General features: G+C 39.2%; 2 protein-coding genes across 6 annotated transcripts in view; both read right to left on the bottom strand.

Moving 5' to 3' along the window:
- Window positions 1-195: 195 nt before the first annotated feature.
- phyhd1 (phytanoyl-CoA dioxygenase domain containing 1) lies at window positions 196-12,441 on the bottom strand. Its single transcript, XM_006640686.3, has 11 exons — window positions 12,148-12,441; window positions 7,397-7,555; window positions 6,503-6,578; window positions 5,841-5,888; window positions 4,715-4,770; window positions 4,402-4,464; window positions 3,739-3,760; window positions 2,567-2,695; window positions 1,601-1,717; window positions 1,056-1,182; window positions 196-694 (listed from the first exon to the last, which is right to left on the bottom strand). The coding sequence occupies exons 1-11, from the start codon at window positions 12,178-12,180 to the stop codon at window positions 634-636; spliced, it is 891 nt and encodes a 296-aa protein (XP_006640749.2). The 5' UTR covers window positions 12,181-12,441; the 3' UTR covers window positions 196-633.
- Window positions 12,442-12,790: 349 nt separating this feature from the next.
- lrrc8aa (leucine rich repeat containing 8 VRAC subunit Aa) overlaps window positions 12,791-21,122 on the bottom strand; it is a 29,566-nt gene continuing 21,234 nt past the window's right edge. For all 5 annotated transcript variants that reach the window (XM_015366937.2, XM_015366933.2, XM_015366934.2 and 2 more), the window contains one exon: window positions 12,791-20,811. In XM_015366937.2, coding sequence (XP_015222423.1) covers window positions 20,536-20,811 — 276 coding nt within the window. In that variant the 3' untranslated portion in view covers window positions 12,791-20,535. The remainder of the gene's footprint in view (window positions 20,812-21,122) is intronic.

The raw sequence follows: 21,122 nt of genomic DNA, 5'->3' as shown, positions 1-21,122 counted from the left end.
TAAAGAAGGGAGAGCTTTCCAGTTGTGATGTAATAAATAAGCACAGTTTTTTTTCCCCCCTGATGCTTCCTCTGGTAATGGGAATGACCAAAAAGTATTTCGTTCTTCTGGTGGATGAGAAAAGGCGATGAACTCGGGGTTGACTATAATCTCATAGCCAGCTGTTCAAACAATTTCAGGCCACTGGCCAAAATCTGAAATTCACCAATATTTGTTTTTTTATTAACACTTTGATGACTACTCAGTAAATGGTATTGCACATTTCACGGTTACAGCCATAGGGAAACACTTGTTGGCAGGAATTACTAGAATTACAAAAAAACAGATTGTCAAGAAAGAAAGAAACTTTGATTTCATTGCTGGCTCTTGTATTATATCTGTGAAGACATAACTGTTTGGTCTTTACTTCAATCCAACAGCCTGTTGATGTTACATAAACATCTTAATTTTAATCTTACTACCACTGAGTTTACTTGGAAAGCAAAGTCACGTTGAGGCACAGATCCACATACTATGTTTCTGAATTATGGTACTGTAGGTGCAGCTGAAATTGCTTACAGTATAAACTTCACTGAAAGACCGGGGTCATCAAGGGTCTCAAAACTTTCCAAGTTAGGATGAGCATGTCAGTCTTCAGGGAACACAGCTCTGTGTATACAGTGATGGGAAGGGTAGCTCTGGTGTAGGCTGTAACCTGGAAAAACAGCATGGAAAATGGTCTTTTTTCCATTTCAGACAGTGTACTTTCCTGCCTGCCTGCTACCAGGATTGCCTTATAGTTTTCATGAATAAAACTTATTAATATGGTAAAATAATATAATATTTATAGCTAAAAAGCAGTGTAGTCCTCAGATACATAGCACATTGTAGCAAAGCTTTCACTTAGCCATGATCTCAAATTTACAGCTGACATTTGTCTTGTTTGAGCAACACAGTCTACTAGTCCACTTGAGTTAGCAAATACTGATAAGGAAAACGAGACTGAAATGGAAACATTCTGCATTTTAACCCTGCGCTGCAAATCTCCAGCATTTATAGAACCCTCCTGTCCTCACCAGTTCTCGGGATTCCAGCTCGTGCCCTCGGACTCCATGATGTGAAAGGCGTAGACGTGGCGAGATCGGTCCGACGTGTTCTGTGCGCTGCGGTGCACCACCTCCCCATGGATAAGGACCAGCCCACCTTTACAAACACACCCCCGCCGAAGCTCAGTCCACCACTAGGCCACTTCCAAACCCTAGACAGCCTTCGAACACTTCTTCGAAAATCAAGTCCATCAATCTTCCTTTTCTGAGTTTCTTTCCTTAATGATTATTAACATGACTGTACACACTACTGATTTTTCTTCAATGTGAAATTATCACCTCTCTATTGACATGTACATGCAAGCTTCACTATCGATGAGCCACTAAAAATTAAAAACCTGCACAAACTCTTCAGTCTGAAAAACCTCCTATCCTTTTTAACATACTGATGACATATTTTGAAATATCAAGGAAGCCTAACTGTTGACTGCACAAAGCATAACTAGTATGTTTGGAAGAGGAAGTTCCACAGAGGTGTCTTGCAGTCTAGTACCTGAACCACAGTCTGTGTTTACCTTTCTTCACTGGAGCGGGGACAAACTGGTCCTCGTCGTAGGTTCTCTCTCTGCCAATGAAATCTGTTAAAGGGAAGGTGCCCTTCGGAGTGCGGACCATTCGTCTTGTGATCCCGTCTGGGGGTGCAAAGTTTAAAGCTATATAAACTAAAACAATAGCACCGCCATTGCTTCCTACTGTCAATATACAAACGAGCATTCCAATGCTACTGGCAATCTGTGGGAAAATGGCAAATGAGGCACTGAAAATGCAAATAAAGCAACAAAAATAAAGGTACAGCAAACTTAAATAAAGCCCACACAGACTACAGACATCTAATTTGGCCATGGGTATGAACTGCAAAGTAGCTGTTCTCTCTAAAAGCTCCATAGATTCCTACTATAGCTTGCCTTCTTACTCAAGCAGCACTGAAGCAATTTATTTTTCAAGCACATGTTTTCAAACAGAATGGTAAGTATTCAGACAAAACACAAGGGCCTAGAAGACATGGACAAGAAACAACAGCATGTGGAGGTCACTAAGGAGGTCACATGTTGAAATCTGGGGTTTTAACCAGAAATGGAATGATAAAAACACAGAACTGAAACAATTATTCAAGGAACAAATGCAAATAAAATTAACTCATTTACATTTTGGAACTGGATATTCAATATTTCATTAATCTGTAAATATAGTTATTTTCTTCTTCATTTTCATTAACAATACAGCAGAGGTGAGGGAAAGCAGAGGGGAAATTCTGGTATTAATCCATATTTTCATTAGTTTGACCCACAATAGTAGGAGACAAGACGTTAGGAAGTTTTGGAACCGAATTTGAAAAATGCTGTCATTTGAAACCAAACTAAATTGAAAACAAAATCTGGTTTACATCTTTGGCTTGAATACCCATTTCCAGTGTCTTTTAATGCACGCCTGGGCTTAACATGGGACAGTATAAGGTTGTGGAGGGTGTCCGTGTGCCTTACTTCTGTGAGAACCAGGAATGAACCACAGACAGCCATTCTCCGGCGTAGCGTCTTCAAGAGGGATCCAGAGGCCTATCACTCTGCCTAGGGGCTCTGTGTGCAGGAAGGTGGCATCCTGGTGTGGCATCACTGTGGGCACCCACATGGAAAACACCAACAGTGGGCTTGGTGCTCTTGTTTAATCCTCCCCATTAAATCATAGCAGACCAAAGTACTTTTTCAAAGTCCTGCACTACTCCAGTGCTTTCCTGTTTGGTGAACGAGCTGTATAATTCAAGACCTCTGGAGCACTGTATTATAAAATAATCACATACAGTACCATTCCATTTCCTCATTAGTACGGAAGTCCTGTTTGCTTTGCCACTTTCTGGAAATCCTAGTATGCAGGTTCTTGCCTCTGACAAGGTTGGGTACTGGCTGGATACTCTGACAACTTTATAATGTTTATAGAGCAGGCGCAAGCATCCCGAGTTTCTCAGAAACACAGCACTCCTTCATGTAGGCAATATCAATGCACCTTCTCTCCTGCCTTGCCACTTCTGCATTTCAAACCTCTATGCTAGAGAATGTGGAGAAGCAAACCAGCTGAACAAAATATCAGTACTAATAAGCAAATCAAATGATTAGTGTTACTACTGAAAGATTTATGTAAAGAAGCCCAGTAACCCTTCAAAACAAACTCAGATTATCAAGCTATCTTTTGACATGTTGTTGAAACTCCTCTTAGACATTTTATCGGGATTCTGAATTTTAAAGACTTAAAAGGTAAAAAGTTGTATTTACAAATGTACTTGAATCCGTTCAGCAAAGTATTTCCAGCTCCCCACCGATAAACTACCCTACTTCACCTCTGTCAATTACCACATAGGAGCAAGGCAGTAGTTGAAGGATCAATCCTGTTTGCTTAATATGATAATCTCATTAAAACCCACAACTACAAACCAGTCTTCCACCTCAGCTCTAATAATAAGTACCTAATTAAACTAATATTTTGCTTAATTAGGCATTACATCCGTTCCCCCAGGTCTTAATAACGTCTGAAAAACAGACTTCAAGGAGGTTTATACCTCCTACAATATTTCTGTAACCTGTAACTCTTACACCTACCAGAAGCTGCATCCTAAACAATTCAGTACTGCATTTCAGGGTATCTACACAGAATCACTTCTTACCTTCGCCACCAATCCCAGGTTGCTGAAAAGCAAAAGCAAAATGTATGTGAAAAAAGAATAAGGAGTTAGTTTTCTCTGTTAATGTTGACTTACCTACAGTATTAAACCTATAAATGGTGCAGAATAATTGTAAGTTTCATTTTTATTGTTTCTAGTACCCAAGGGATACAGCAGAAATAATCTTGAAGACTGTGGTTTCAGATTTTTTTTCATGGTATTTCATGGCAAAGACAACTGGATACTCTATAAGTGACTCGTTTTAATTTTAATTATGATTCCTACGGTCTTGAAAGAAGACTGAATGGTCATGGTGCTTGCTGAAGGTAGCTGGCAGACTTGAGCAATGATTTCCAGAGTGCACCATGACCATAGCATGTTTTCTTTCTCTAAAGGGGCATTTTTCTGCCTTGGAACTATAGGTTTATTCTATGCTGAAAAAAAGAAGAAAGAAAACAAAATGTTTCGGCCAGAAACCAGAACCAGGCATTTATCTGCCTTGGTGTTTTGAATTTTCTTGTCTCTGCTAGATACCAAGTTGTGTAAGGGCATTAATTCCATCCTTTGTCAAAACAGATGATAGCACCTGTCAGGAAAATCATTAAAACACATATATTTAATGACTATATTATATTAAATATATACATGAATACCTGTGTACTGTACCTTAAAAATATACATGCTTTGCAGGACTACTGGACATTTCAAGTCAAGCTTCTTGGCCAAATTCTGGAAACAACAGAGAAATGAGACTGATTAGCCTCACCATTAAAGAGTCTGCTGTAGTTAACATGTTGTGGGGACTAACACTCAAGAGAGCTAAAGTAATGTTTCATACAGTAGCTGCAAACTACAGTATATACATTATACAAACCTAGAGTTTCTTAAAACTAAAACTCATTCTTGACCATTGTTGTACATGCATAAAAGGAGTAAACAATCTGAAATATAATTTGTTGCTCTCTTTTCTCTATCTTACCTGAACCATTGGAGAATATGTGACATTTTTATAAAGTGGCTCATAAGCATGTAGTGCTGTAAAAATAAAAAAGAAGAAATTTAGACTGAGACAGTTTGAAAGGTTGTATGGAGTTCATTATCACCAGCTCATCACACAAAAAGTATACAAACAAACATTCAAACCTGATTAAATTATGCACAAGCCAAACATTTCTTAAATCAAGACTTTCAAATTCCAGTCTTAATATGTTTAATCACTAGAATAGAGTGGTATAGAGACTAATAAACAAACATCAGGAAAGAATACACAAATGAATTTAAAAGTATGTGTATCAAAAGAAATGTGTTTTAAGTACAAAATTGTATTCTAATAAGAATTCATACATCTTCCCATTTTCACGATGCTGCTAATCGTTGCAGTAACCCATAGTCTGTACCAAAAGCCTTGGGAATAAGGCAGGACTACAGCTCATTACAGCAGACAAACACAATTTAGAGACACCATTGAACCTAGTCAGCATGTCTTTAAAAGATGGGAGGAAAGCACCTAGAAAAAATCCACACAACCAGAGAGAACATGCAAACCCGAATAGAGAACTCTATTGTTCGGAATCGAATCCAGAACTATGAGGAAGCAGAGTGAATTGTCACGCCACCATGCTAACCAATAATTAAGAAATTTAATTTTAAAATCACAAGGGCTTTCTACAAATTCGAAGTTTGCTATATCTGCTCTGTCACATGAAAAGCCATGTTCAGGCTTTTTCAGTGAAAGAAAGATTCAGAGCACACAATTCACAGGTCTGCAGTCTTTGTTTTTTTTAACCTAAACGCCAGATTGTCTTTCAATATTTCAGATGTAAGACATTAAGAAAACAAATAAGAGAATTGCTGACCACATTTACTAGAACAAGAGTTTCTGGTAACAAATCAGTCATTTCAAACTCCCTGTAATGGTGAGTCCTGAGCAATTCTATCTTTTGCAAGAGCTCGGTTAGCAGTCCCAATGCCCCAGAAAGGCAAAGAACTCCCAATTGATCCACTGTACAAAAGTCACACACTTCCAATAGAGTAAGTTAAAGAATAACAGCAGAGAGAGACAATTTCTTCTGCGTGTCCCACTGATTCGCACATTAAAATCTTACCATGTCCAATTTTATTCAGAGAATGCTGCTTTGGCACAATGAAGTCTCCTAGATAGGAAAAATATACAGAACGTTAAAAAACTGCTTTTAATCTAATACAAAACATATAGGCATTCGTTTCACCCCGTGTAAATTAAATGGCAGAAAATGTTTTTTTTCTCCTTTTATAAAACCTTAAAATAAATGCACTAATCACCACATTTTCCAAATAGTTAAGATGTAATTTAACAAACACTTTTTTAACAAATACTATACTTTATGAGGGGTATGATAGCATAGTGGGTAAGACTCTGGATTCAGAACTGCTGTGGGGGTTCGGGTTCAGGGTTCAGGTCTCCCATCTAGAGGGGGAGTCCTGTGCTCTCCATTCATTTAATATTGGTTCCAATAATGTAAACTACAGCCTGGTCAGTTGCTGTGGTATACCTTTTTTCTTTTTAACTGTATCTTAGCAACACTTTAATACCCAGCAATTCCATTGTTTTTTTCAATTTTGGTTATAAAGGCATACAAACCTTAAAAAAGCATTAAAAAAGCTAATTCCAAAGCTGGAAATCTACATTATGAGTATTTGGTCACTTTACATACATTTCTTATTTCATTATAAAGGGGGTGTGGCTCAAGTGGTAAACTATATGGTATTAAACATCTTTAAAATGTACCTTTTGAGTCAAAAACCCCTGTCTCAAAGAAGAAACGGATCTTGTCTCCACTTGTCAAGAAATACTCAGCATTCCCCTTAGGAAAAAGAAATCAAGTGGAACCAATTCTCAGGAAATGTTTCAAGTCATAGGTCTTTTGCCACAATGAAGAACATTTAAAACTGAATACAAAACAGTTAATGCCTTGAATAATATTAATCAAGAGAGAAAAGGAGTTCAGAGCAGGAATCTTACCTGCATCTTTAAAACAGAAAGAAGGAAGCATGCAAAGTGAAACATATTGTATATTTATATAAGGTTCCACCTGGCAAAAACAGAATTCAGGAAATATTCATCAGTTCACCCACAACAGAGGCTTGGAATGCAGCAGCACGTTTAACAGCAGTGAAGTAAGAGAAGCTGTAGTCCTTTCATTTTAGGATTGAAGTATATACACGCTGTATGATGCCTTGCCCCTAGAATGCACACTGTGGGTTAAGTGTTTAAATGAAATATATACAGAATTCGGAATTTATATATAGCTATTTTGCATTCAGAATTTGCCAATAACCTTATTTAAAAAAAAAAACAACATAAAAACACAGTCAAAAGTAAGACTGCAAATCCCTGGGTTGTGCTGTGAGCCTCAAACCATTTTTTTGTACATTACGACAGACTTCACAGCTGCACAGGATCTTGATCCATCTCTGGATGTTCATAGTACACTATCAGATGGGCAGAATGTTCTGAGGAGGTTACTTGAAAAAAGGTCAATCTATTGAATCTTCTCTAATGTTTAGAGTACTCAGCAACTATCCTATCCCATTTTATCCTATATATGGCGCCGACGATATCTACTCCTATAGATAAAGAAGCAGTAAATGACAAACCTGACAGGTGGTCGTCATATCATACCTGCGATTTCAACTGCTCGTCGTGGTCAGTGGAGAACTGGACTCTGCAGTGCGGGGGCACATCCATGCTGTCCACAATCTCCGCCATCCTCTTTCGCAGCGCATCGCACTCCTCTGGGCTGAGAAACCCCTCTAAAACCAGGTAGCCATCCTCTCGAAACTGTCACAAACCGGGGTAAAGTTAGCTTGAAGTTCGAAAACGATTTTGGCACGCCTGTAGCGCTTTCACGAAACCCTTTTAGAGTTGCGAGAATACTTCCTTTGTGTATAAAATACATTGTGAATGCTTTCTCAGCCTTTACTTTGCCGTTTTTATGACATTTTGTTTGACCAAGCACGAATATTCTTTTGTCCATATCTCCGCAATGGAAGCACAGAACGCCTTCAAACCAAATGCATTTTAAAGACCACGACTTGTGGATATTTCCACAGCCTTTACATCAAACTATCAGTGAGCTAATTATCTTTTTTTAAACCTCCAGTTTTTCATCGATGCGTAATTACGCACGAACTGGAACCCAGGGACCGCTGTGTGCACACGTTCACAACGCGAGAAATACTGTTCAATACAGCTTCATGCGAAAAACCCGTATATGACCATAGGAAGCAGAACAGCGCAGTCTCCAATTACCCAGACTGTAAGCACGGGAATAAAGCTTTGTTTGATTTCTGAAACCCTTCCTTTACATCCTGTTCTCATTCAGGTAAGGGTCAACTATATTCACAATACTACTGACAGCAGGAAGATTAAAATATTCTTTTCTCAGCGGCTTATTAAAAACAGCTCCCATGATGTTCAAACCGACTTTTTACACAGAACACTGACACAGCTTTGTGTTCTGAATCTCTTTTTCTCATTCTTTTATTTAATGCGGCACAATGCACTGGGATGGGGGTATTCTGTTCACAGACCAATAGCATTTAAACCACAGCACCCACAATGCTGCAAGTGTTTTGCACACTAAGCAGGTCCTCTGACTTTTCCCAGCTTTGTTTTGGGTTGTGGAACTCTTCTTTATATTTTTTAGGATTTTCTGAAGATAACACCACAGGTAATACACTGGGATAGGTGGGTCTTCTTCATGGCTCAATAGCAATTCAAATACAACAGCCACACTGCTGAAACCAAGTGTTTTACACACCAGACAGGCCCCCTGACCTCATACAACCTTGCTGTGGCTGTGGCCCCTTTCTTTATTTTTTATGATTTTTTCAATGTGGCACCATTAGACAGGCGGTACATGGGGATAGGGGGGTGCTATTTATGAGTCAATAGCTCTTCAAGCACAACAGCCACAGCACTGCAACCAGGTGTTTTACACACCAGACAGCTCCCCTAACCTTATACAACCTTGCTGTGGCTGTGGCCCCTTTCTTTATTTTTTTATGATTTTCTGAAGATTACACTACAGGTAATACACTGGGACAGGTGAGTCGTCTTCATGGCTCAATAGCATTTCAAATACAACAGCCACAGCACTGCAACCAAGTGTTTTACACACCACACAGGTCCCCTAACCTTATACAACCTTTCTGTGGTTGTGGCCCCTTTCTTTATTTTTTTAATAAAAATTTTAGTTTTTCAATATGGCACCATTAGACAGGCAGTACATGGGGATTGGGGGTGCTATTCATAGCTCTTCAAGCACAACAGCCACAGTGCTGCAACCAGGTGTTTTACACCAGACATTTCCCATAACCTTATACAACCTCGCTTTGAGTTGTGGAACATTTCTTTAATTTTTAATGATTTTTTTACTGTAATCAAGTGTTGTGCTCACTAGGCAGGCCTCTTGACCTTTCACAGTCATGCTTTGTTGTGTGTAACTTTAATTATCTTTTTAGGATTTTTTGAACATGGCAACTTCCACCGAGATGGGTGGGGGGTGTGGGGGTGCTCTTCAATAGCTTTTTCATCTATACACACAAACGGATGTAACCAAGACACTCAGAACCTGTCACGCAGGGGCTGACTGCTGAGGATAGGGATCCAATGCAGTGCCCTTGGTAGGGTTGGAGCGAGATGCAGGCATAGTCGGAGTAAACAGGCAGGGGTCCGAGTCCGGGAAGGCGTAGTACAGGCGTAGGCACAGAATCGACAGGCAAAGGCGTAGTCGAGGGACTGGCAGGGGTCGGAGTCCGGGAAGGCGTAGAAGTTGCGTCGGTAGGCAGAGGCGTCGGTAGGCAGAGGTAAACGAAGAGACAGGCTGGGGTGAGGATCTGGGAAAGCGTAAAACAGGCGAAGGTACAAAATCGAGTGGCTAAAGCGGTTGTCGGAAAAGCGGGGTCGAGGTCCAGGGGAGAAGTCATAGTAAGGCAAAGGCGTAGTTAGTAGGTAAGCTCCGGGAGAGAATCTCAATCGTGAGCAATGACCGGGGGACAGATGAGGGTTTAGGTAGAGGACTGATTGACGTGTGCACGTTTGGTACGGGGAGAGCTCGAGGGAATGCGGGAGCGCTTGCCTGCGTGAGGGAGATTCGTGACAGAACCAACAGAATCAACCTGAACTCATAGAAAAACAAGAATGCCCCCGAGACACCTGCACCCCCCTCCTGGACCACTCTGGTATCAACACCCCCAAACCCATCCATACCAGCTAACAAGACTCAGAATCGGTGCAGCCCTCCAACCTGGACCAGGAGCAGGATGGGACAAGAACCTGCACCACACTACGTACACAGGTTTGTATTTTTGGCTGAAGATGAAAATGTCTAACATAGATTGTTTTGGTTCTAGCAAACAATAATAATAGTTGTTAAAATCCAAACACACATAATGAGATCACTCTCTGTCAGTATGTGTAACATTCTGGGTCTGGGCTCCTCTGTAATTGGGCTAGAGAGGGTTCAACAACATTTTTAAATGCACTGACATCATAATCTGACAAGAGACATTGTTTAGGGGAGACTTGACCACCCACTGTCCCCCTGGTATCGTGAAGCTCATTGTCCTTTAGCTTTCCAAAACCAGAATCACTTGGGACTCCGTGGGGATCGGTGTATGCAAAATATGAATTCCTTATGCAAGAAATTGTATATGGTCAATATAGCGATCATATCTTATCAGCAGATGGTAATCTCCAAGGAACAAGTAATAGGTTTATTCCACGCTGAAAAATGATCAACTGATTGATGAACCCAAGTGATTTGAAAGAAATGTTAAACAACTCAAAGCGAGGTTGTATAAGGTTCGGGGGGCTGTCTGGTGTGTAAAACACTTGGTTTCAGCAGTGTGGCTGTTGTATTTGAAATGCTATTGAGCTATGAAGAAGACCCACCTATCCCAGTGTATTACTTGTAGTGTTACCTTCAGAAAATCATAAAAAAATAAAGAAAGGGCCCACAGCCACAGCAAGGTTGTATGAGGTCAGGGGGCCTGTCTGGTGTGTAAAACACTTGGTTTCAGCAGTGTGGCTGTTGTATTTGAATTGCTATTGAGCCATGAAGAAGACCCACCTATCCCAGTGTATTACCTGTAGTGTTATCTTCAGAAAATCCTAAAAAATATAAAGAAGAGTTCCACAACCCAAAACAAAGCTGGGAAAAGTCAGAGGACCTGTTTAGTGTGCAAAACACTTGCAGAATTGTGGGTGCTGTGGTTTAAATGCTATTGGTTTGTGAACAGAATACCCCCATCCCAGTGCATTGTGCCACATTAAATAAAAGCACGAGAAAAAGAGATTCAGAACACAAAGCTGTGTCAGTGTTCTGTGTAAAAAGTCGGTTTGAACATCATGGGTGCTGTTTTTAATAAGCCGCTGAGAAAAGAATATTTTAATCTTCCTGCTGTCAGTAGTATTATGAATATAGTTGACCCTTACCTGAATGAAAACAGGATGTAAAGGAAGGGTTTCAGAAATCAAACAAAGCTTTATTCCCGTGCTTACAGTCTGGGTAATGGGAGACTGCGCTGTTCTGCTTCCTATGGTCATATACGGGTTTTTCGCACGAAGCCGTATTGAACAGTATTTCTCGCGTTGTGAACGTGTGCACACAGCGGTCCCCCGGGTTCCAGTTCGTGCGTAATTACGCATCGATGAAAAACCGGAGGTTTAAAAAAAGATAATTAGCTCACTGATAGTTTGATGTAAAGGCTGTGGAAATATCCACAAGTCGTGGTCTTTAAAATGCATTTGGTTTGAAGGCGTTCTGTGCTTCCATTGCGGAGATATGGACAAAAGAATATTCGTGCTTGGTCAAAAAAATGTCATAAAAACGACAAAGTAAAGGCTGAGAAAGCATTCACAATGTATCTTATACACAAAGGAAGTATTCTCGCAACTCTAAGAGGTTTCGTGAAAGCGCTACAGGCGTGCCAAAATCGTTTTCGAACTTCAAGCTAACTTTACCCCGGTCTGTCACAAAACACATGACACTCCTGTAGGCGTTGTGTGCGCTTTAGGGAAGCTCTGTTCTATCACACCGTACAAGAAAGCGAAGTACAATTAATATCGTATGTTCAATAGCTAACAATTTAATTGAATTGCATGTATAAAACAACTGTCATGGTTATTTTAACTCGAGTGGTAACTCAGACGTAATCAACACTCGCGTAATCTATAAAATGCGTAATTCCGCGAAAGTGGTTTCATTTTAAAGAACATTGTGGAGTTCAAAAAGGAAAACTTAAAACATAAAAATTACAATGTGTATTTATATTTCAGTTCAGATACAGGAGAAAAATAATAATTCAAAAGCAGAAATCAGACGTTGCCGAAGAAAACCCCAATTTTAAAATGTTTCATTTGCTTACCTTCTGAACCTGCTCGTCTGTAATAAAATTCATGTTTTTACCAGTTACCCTTAGAAGGTCAAATCCTATCCAGTTTTCGCCTCCACACAAGACTGCCTTTCCAACATGTGATTTTAAAGCCAGTTACACTGGATTGATAAATGGCTTGAAGGGATAATAGGATTACTGTTTAACTAATTCATGATGACTGACCCGACTACAACAGTTTGGGAAGATTGCAATGCGCCCCCTGGCGCCTGAGAATAATACAGCAAACGTTGATCACCCAGAACTCTCAACTCAACTCTCAAAAAAAAAGAGACCAAACCAAGTGATCAACTCACTTTTAAAACAAGTAACCCTTAATGATTGACAAGTATAACCATAGTAACATGGCCTCATTTTTCCTGTTGCAGTTTTCATTGATCTCAGTCCTTTTACCAACAAGAAGGTACAAAGTCTTGGTTAACTTATCTACTGAATAAAAAAATATACTGCTCTGCATTATGTTTCCAACCATGAACTTTGATATGAACAGAGCCTTACAGTGAGGGCTTATACTACAATTCAAAAGAAATTTGATTACTGGGCAGCTAGTGCAAGGATGTGAAACCTATGCAACCTACCTGGCCTTTCACTGAAGGAGGAAAGCAGCAGGCAGACCAGTGTTTGCATGGTTTACTTTATTATCATTTTATATCAGAAACGTAAAAAAAAGGAGAAAACATTTATAAAATACTCAGAGCACTCGCTCACACTTATCGACAACAGTGAAAATTGGGTTACAATGTTTGTTTCAGGCTCTGACCCCAAACTGCAGAACAGGAGACTGAAATAGACACAACGATTACAGCAGATTGATACACAATGGTACTCCTGATTCATATACAAAAAAAATGCATTTGTTCATTTTGACATCTGATGTCCTCACTGCACAGCTTTTGCCAAAAAAGAAAATCTACATTGCCTAAAAAAACCAAATAACTGGGACCAATTATGTAAGAATAAGTGGCCTTGCTAGTTTGGTTTATCTGATTTAGGGTTTAATATCGGTCAATAAGTCCGGGACATATTGGTTAACTTGAATGCCTCACCCTGAACACAGTTCTGTGGAGATGAAAATGAAATACTGATAAAACTGGCAGAAAATCAAAATGGGCTCAAAGCCCATAGAACAATGACAGGAGACTGATGACCACGAATTCAACAAAATATGAAAATCTGCCCAGTTAAGAGGACCTGCCTTTATATAATTAAAACGCAACGGCAAACATTAAACACAAAGTCTCACAGGTCATACAGAATTAAACATATGGTTTCAAATAAAAACATTGTAAATGAGGCAAGGAAAACTGAGTATGTCAGCAATTGTGCACTTCTATAATAAGGCTGATTGGATACAGCAGTGATTCCCATTCCTGGACCTGTGACCCACACTCCTACTGGTTTTCCATCTCACCTTGATTAGAGAATCGAAGCCTTACTTGATCTAAGACCTTGCTTTGGTTGAATATGTGCATTTTTTGGTTTCTAGTCACAAGTTTGGGATTATATTCCACTTACAAAATACAACAGTTAAAGCTCCAACATGTTTAAGAACTGGGAACGAACAGAAATCAATCTTATCATTAAGTCAATGAAGGGTTAAATTGTGTCACCGAGGCTCAGCTGGAACAAAAACTAGCAGCTGTGTGGGTCAACAGGACCAGGACCACTGGCCTATGGCATAAAGCAAGGACAGCCAACAGTGCTCCTGGAGAGATTCAGTCCAGTAAGTTTTATGGGTCACCTTTAAATCACCTATCTATAATGGCATGGATAAACATAGTTTATTTGGACCAGAACTGTTGTCCACTGCCAGCTACATTTCTTCTTAAACCGATCAGTAATTTATATTTAATCCAGGGCTTAATACATAATTATGGGTGATGTGTGAACTGTGCTGGGCTAGGATTGGGCACTCTGGTATATAACACACACAGATCATTTAAAGAAATATATTATGTTCAAATGGAAATAAATGTGTTTTCGTTAACAGGTTTGATGGGCTGTTTACACAAATTCTACGAATCAGCTTGTACACACAGACATTTATACATTTTACAGGAAATAGAAGTGTCACAGAGGCAAGTTCATTTTTTTAAAAGAGATGATGCTGCATGATGGGTTAACTGGAACATATATAACACAGATGCCAAATGAGAACTGAAAAGCTTGTGGAGCTGCTGTAACAAATTCTATATGCAAGAATATTATGCCTATGCTTAGCAATACCACTCCATGTTTTTTTAATAAACGTACATACTTCAGTATATACTTTTTCAACTAAACGGCAATTACCAGACAGCTCTGTCCTCTGCCTTTCCATACTTAGGCAAAAGCCCTGTCATGTATTCTCCGTGTCATATAAGCACTGTAGCTCTGGCCTGGAAAACGTAGGATGTTAGTTATGTTATGAAGTACTCATGCAACAAGCTCATTTCTTGTGAAAGCCAAATCAACCATTAACCAGACATCAGAAGCTTTATTCTTTGAAATTCGTATATCATAATTGCCGTTCTTTCTCCCTTGCATGATTTGTGCTGCAGTAACACAGCATCCAGTGTGCTACACAACTGTACACACACACCACTGAAGTCATAAAATGCTGTGCGAAAACACTGTCCTCTTTCAAATGTGTTAAAACTACGTGTTTACATTTTTAGGTCACATTTCAGTAGTTTGCATAATTTTAGCCTCTTCAAACCATTAGTATATCACTATCTTTTTGTTTTGCTCTATATGAAAAAAAGAATTGCTTGATAGAAAACATCAAACCACCATACAGTCATCTGTTTTGGTACAAATGTTTGAAAATGAGTTTAGAAAAGAGATTCTGCACATTTCCTAATAATCACTGTGTTAGCCCAGGAGGTCCTAAAAGTGTAGTAGAACACTACACCTGGTATAAGGAGTGCAGTTGAAACTTTTATATTTCAAAGAAATAATAAAACAGGTGATACACAGCTACAGTAAATTAAAAATTTGCAAAAGTATTCAACTAAAATATCCTAATGAGGCAAACCCTTTAAGTGCATTCTTATGTAATTTCTGAATAGCTACAAGTCAGTGTTCTATCTCAAACATTGGTTTGTTGTGGAAAACTCCACAAACACAGACCACTCTGTCAGAATCTCCTTTAAAGAATGAACCTCATTCTCATTACAATACATTTTTTAACATGTTCCTTTTTTCAAAATTTACTATGAATTAAAATCTCCTGGTTGTATTTATTAGCACATTTTAGAACTTGAACAAGGTTGCAAACAAGAGGAGGCCATTCGGTCCATTTTGCTTCATTTACCAGTTTGGTGAATAAAAATAAGTGAATATAAAATATTTTCCAGCCTTTTCCTACACAAGCCTAGAATTTGGGCGTTAAATGCCTGGCTCTGAAGCCTGTTCCAGGTACCTACAAGTCATTGCATAAAGAAGCATTTCCTATTATCTGTCCTTGTCTCACTATGAAGCATGAGATAGCCAGAGTAGACTGCCTTGCACTCAGCAGTAAAGAATGCAAAGTCACCCAAAAATCGCACCTATTGTAGTAAAAAACAATGAAACCTTGTTTTAAAAGACAAGTCCCACCAGAAAATTATTAATCGCTTGTAGATGTTCTATAGCCAGTTACTTGGAGTTATAATCATTTTGAAAGAGTTTATCTTCAATGTTTGGAATTAACTCTAATTAAAGGTTCAGCATAAGCACACAATTCTATGAAGTTTCACAAATGCTGCATCTAAAACATGGAGTGGGAGTATGTTCCTGATCCACTGCAATTCATTAGAAAGAGGTTCACCTTACATAGGTTCTTACCTAAAGCTGATGTCAGCTTATAAACACCACTTTGCAATTAGTTCTATTACATAACTTCCTTTCAAATTTATTTTTTTGAGTATCAGCAAGCCAGTATAACATAAGTCTAAGCCTGCAATACACTGCAATGGCAAAGAAAGTAGTGATAATTCAGAAGTGACTGAATGTAGGATTACAGAAAGTCCTTTCTCATGCTTTTTTATGTTGGCATGGAGGTTTACGACAAAACCCAGATTCATGTGGTTAACCTCAAATGACAGTCTTGGAGACACTGTGACCAGATGATATCAGATTTCTGGATTCCTAATGTTTGCCCTTAGGCCTGAGTTGATCCTCCCAAGCTTTGTCTGGCTGCACATTTGGGTAAAATGTTCTTAGGTCCTAGTGTTTCTGATAGGACAACCATTGTCCTTAAACATTTAGGTGATGAACACCAGATGTCGTGTTTACATTTCTACTACTTGATGATTTAAGAGGTTTAATATATTTTATACTAGATTTTCTGACCTTCCATGTGAGAATGTGGTACTAAATGTTTAATTTTTGTTTCCAGCCACCTTTCATACCAGGTGGATTTCAGAAGTTTCTATAAATCTTCTATAAAATAAAAAAAAAACAGTTGAAGCTTGTGCATTAAGAAATCTTTGTAATTCATTTTTATAGTTATGCTATATATCTAGTATGCTTTTATTCATTTCACTAATTTTGAAATAAAAAAACTGATGTATACCTGCTTTCTATTATATCTATCATTAAGGGTATGAATCAAGGGTATGAATGTTCTAAGAGCCTGAAATGACCTGATTAGCATGACATTACACAATGTATGATTCCTGACTGGGTGATCCAAAAATCCCAGAGGGGATACATTTAATCTCATCTGTGCTCACAATGTCTAAAATTACCAGCATTATTTGACTGATGTCTTTATCCAAAGCATCCAAAAGCTTACTGGAGCAATATGGGAACCTTTGCTTGGGTCCAGAAGGAGTGTCCACCCCAACTAACATTTTAACCAACACTTCAGTCAGGTCTCCAGAGCAGAATCTTGTCCTCCACACTGCTGCCATGCATGAGCATGGAGTTTGCCAATTTATTAAAATTGAGCTTTTAAACAGGACTACAAAGGCTGTAGGATTCTGGATCTCTAAACGTAGACCATGCTACCATACACCAGAAAACGTTTCTGATAGATGTAACTAACTTTTTCACACGGTTTTTATTATTTATTACAAATATATAGCCCCGAAACCTGAAGAAGGCTCCACGGCCAAAACGTTGTGTTCTCTTTCTTCTTTTTTTCAGCATGGAATAAACCTATTACTTGTTCCTTTGCAGCCTACGCATGCTGATACAGCTACCCACCTGAAATATATAGTCATACATGTTATGACTAATGTCTTTGTATAAGGAATGTATAACAGTAAAAATGCCTTTTAATGTTTGGGGAAAATGGTATTTTGAAAATCTGAAACATTTTGTGTTTAGGACTGTATACTACCGCAAATATGTCTTTTAGCGCATCAGTGCTAAATATTATTTCTGTTTATGAGTGCAACTAGATTTCCATAACAGTTTTTTATTAATAAAAACAGCATGTATAGTTGTATTCCATGGAGTACATTAGACATGTATTTTATAATACAGTACAGGCATATTAGGAAACGTCAGTGATTCGGCCCCATTTTCCTCATTTCAATTGCTTTTTATTCCGAGACATACTTGACTCTCTCGTTACATTACCAATGAACTGCAACAGACAGTAATTTCAGTTAAACATGGTCTTTTAATCCTTTCTGTTCAAGTGTGCTCACATCCTAAAATGATAAAAAAATTAAAAGATGCAACTTAAAAATAAATAACTTTTTAGTTCTTATGAGAAAGAAGTTGGATTATTTGCTCAAGGAAAAAAATGCTAGGAAGAACTGTCAAAAATTAAGAAGGGTTCTGTGTTATGGTACAAAACAAATTATAATGTGTGAGAGAATTTCAACAAACAGAATTGCTCACTAAATGTAAGTTGCATCTACCAATCGATACAGAATCATTGATTTTGCAAACATATGTATAATAGTTGTACTTAGTGATACTTTTTCAAACCAAAGTGTAAAGTTTACACATTTGGACTTCACAAACTGTGTCTGAATCAACACAATGATATACTGTACAAGGTTACGAACTTCATTAAAAAGCCGCACTTGATATGAAGTCAGCGAGTCTTGTATGAAAAAAACATTGTGAGAGTCCTGCATTTCTAAGAAAGGCCTCAACTGGAATTATGAATGACTGCAGTGCTCCAAGCACAGCCTATGACATGAGATGGATCAAAGGGTATTTTCCCTCAGGCCCCAAGGTCATTTATTAAAAAGAGAGCTCATTTAAATGTCCATCTCTCAGCCTCCACAGTGAGAGTGGAACATTTTGTAGTTTTGTTCTTTTGCTCTACAAACGCCTTCTGCTGCTTGCCCACATAGGACAGATTTTTTGTTCATTCTTTGGGCATTTAAACATGTTCCCAATGAAGACTTTTGCAAGTACTCAAAATCTTAACCTCACAAACATGCCCTTATGACTGTTTGGAATAAAACATTTAAAAATGGTGTCTGCCGCCTACAGCTTTAAACACCCAAGTTGCTCACCACAGAATTGTTTTTGATTTTCAGAGGCTCACCAATTTTCACTGCTTTTTGTGTCTTTTTAACACTGACCTCTACCCTCCCTTAGAACACAAAAGAAACATTGTTGAAGTCTTCATAATCCCAGGAGCGTCCAGTGCTGGTACGACAGGGTATTGTTAAAAACATTCATCTTTAAAAAATAGTTGTATTTAAACAAAAAAACATTAAAATTCTGGTCTTTTCCATACATTTCAGACAAACAGCACGCAGTACTTAAATTAAGGCAAATCTTAGTTACATGAGATATCAGCTGGTCTTCAAAGTCCTCTGCAGCACAGTGCGTTTTGAGGACTCTGATCCGTGAAAGCAAACAAGCAAGGTAAAACACTGTGTGAACTGAACGAATCTATTCATATCCTTTAGATGCTTATATATGTATAAACGCTGTATTGTTCAGAGGTGTGTGTATCCAGATACTGGATATTGTGTATCCAGTTTCTTTAAGGATGTTTGTTAAAGAATTAAAAACAAAATACTACAACTGGAGGCCAAGAAACAGGATAAGGCCTGTAAATAGTGTTAAACTTTACAGTCTGTAAACTAATTTTGCACTAATGATAGCATCTCTACACTCCCACCTTTTGGCCTAAATGGCACATAATGTATTATCCCTCAGAAGCAACAATTACATCATCTTTCTTATGATCAGAAAATCATATATGCCGTGCTTTTAAATACTGGTCATGAAAGACATCTGAATACAACCGGTATGTACCTGTATTGCTTCTTATAGTATAGCTCCCACAACTGCAGAATTCTCTAGCTTTTAATACAGAAATTCAATTAGAAGCAGCATGACTCAAGCATCTGGGAATAAGGAACATACTAAAATTATCATCAAGCGGGGATATCCGTTATTACACGTAGTTGTATATAGGTCATACTGTATATGACAATCTTGCTACCCTGGTACATAATTCCCTACCAAAAGAAGGCAGGTAGGGGAAAGATTAAATCAACACAATTAAATCCAACATCCATGGGGAAAAGAATTCTGCTGCTATCTGCATACATGCACTGCAGTCAGGCTTTACTGTGTTCACCTGTCATACATACATACACACGGGCCTACTTTTCACGTTCTACAGCTGTGGTATTTCTCGTCTCTTCTTGGTTGCCATGGAGATGGTAGAAAATTAGTGTTCTTTAGATCACAATGCCCGTTTGTTGCCACTGTGCGTCTGGTTTGCTTCCCCTCTCCAAGACAGTGTAATGTGATTATTATATACAGGATTGTCCTGCCGCTGCTCATTTCATAGAAGTCCCTGGGACAATATCTGGGAGCCAATGTTTCTATATTCCTACGCTCCCCTGCTCTCAGACCCCGAAAAAGCCTCTCAAACACTCCATTCTCCTTAAAATGAACGCCCACGAACAGAGAATGAAGTCTCCTGAAGCCCTCTTGTGTCTGCATCCAGGCGCTCAGTTTGAACATCTGAATTGCAGATGAATATTCACAAAGGAAGGCCGTGTGCACAGCCTTAAAAGCAGTCAGCGAGGAGCTGTGCCCTCTGCACTGTGGCCAAAATTAGCACTCGCACTTCTGCCCTTCTAACTGATTACATGACAGAAGCACCTCTTTTTTTGCCTTAAGCAATATGGCTTCCCAGTCATGTCTCCTAGTTAGTGTGCTTAAAAGTATTCCTCCAGGATCAATGTTCCCTCTTGTTTGAAAGTAAACAAGCAATGTAATACAACTGCAGGGCCCGGATCTGTGTAGTTTTGATGCCTTTTGCTCCAGCGTAGCTTGCTCGTCGAAAAGCTGCCCTTCCTGTCCATGCCTGTCCCTCTGCTCTTTGCCTGGGGCTGACCCTGGTTAGACTGGCCGTTGCGTCCTTTTCGTGTACCCAGCCGTGCTATGCCTGGACCTTCATGCTCAGGCCTGCTCCTTGTCGGCCCTCCAAAGCTGCTCCTTGACCTCGGAGGGCAGGGTGTTGAAGAGGTCCTCCTCCACGATGACCCCACTGCGCTTGAGCAGCCGGCACTCCCCGAGCTCCACCGGCAGACACTCCAGCCTGTTCCCGCGTAACTCCAGCTGGGTCAGGCTGGTCAGCTCCCCGAAACGCGAGGGAAGAGACTGCAGGCAGTTGTTCCCCAAGTTGAGGGTTCGCAGCTTCTTGCACTGGAACAGTTCGGGAGGGAGATTCTCAATCTGCAAGAAAGAAAGGCCATCTGCATTAAAGCCCAGCTCATGACACAAACACTGGAACGGAAGGAGGCCCTCGGCCTTTCCAAAGACATTTTCTACTCCTTATTTTCTTAAAATTCAAGCACCACCCAACTAAACAAATGACGAAATCCAGGGAAGAAATCACCAATGATTCATGTGGTAAATAATGAGAATAAAAACCTCACCGGTGATGTGAATTTTGTTTTTATCCCAAAAAAGACAATGGTTAAAATTGAGAAATGTTGATGAGTTTGATGGGAAATTTGTTTCAGCTAGCAGGAATACATGTAGAA

The sequence above is a fragment of the Lepisosteus oculatus genome, chromosome 24, assembly GCF_040954835.1.
Source record: "Lepisosteus oculatus isolate fLepOcu1 chromosome 24, fLepOcu1.hap2, whole genome shotgun sequence".
NCBI lineage: Eukaryota > Metazoa > Chordata > Actinopteri > Semionotiformes > Lepisosteidae > Lepisosteus > Lepisosteus oculatus.
Note: the sequence above shows the minus strand (reverse complement) of the source record. Positions and strands in the feature narration are given on the sequence as shown.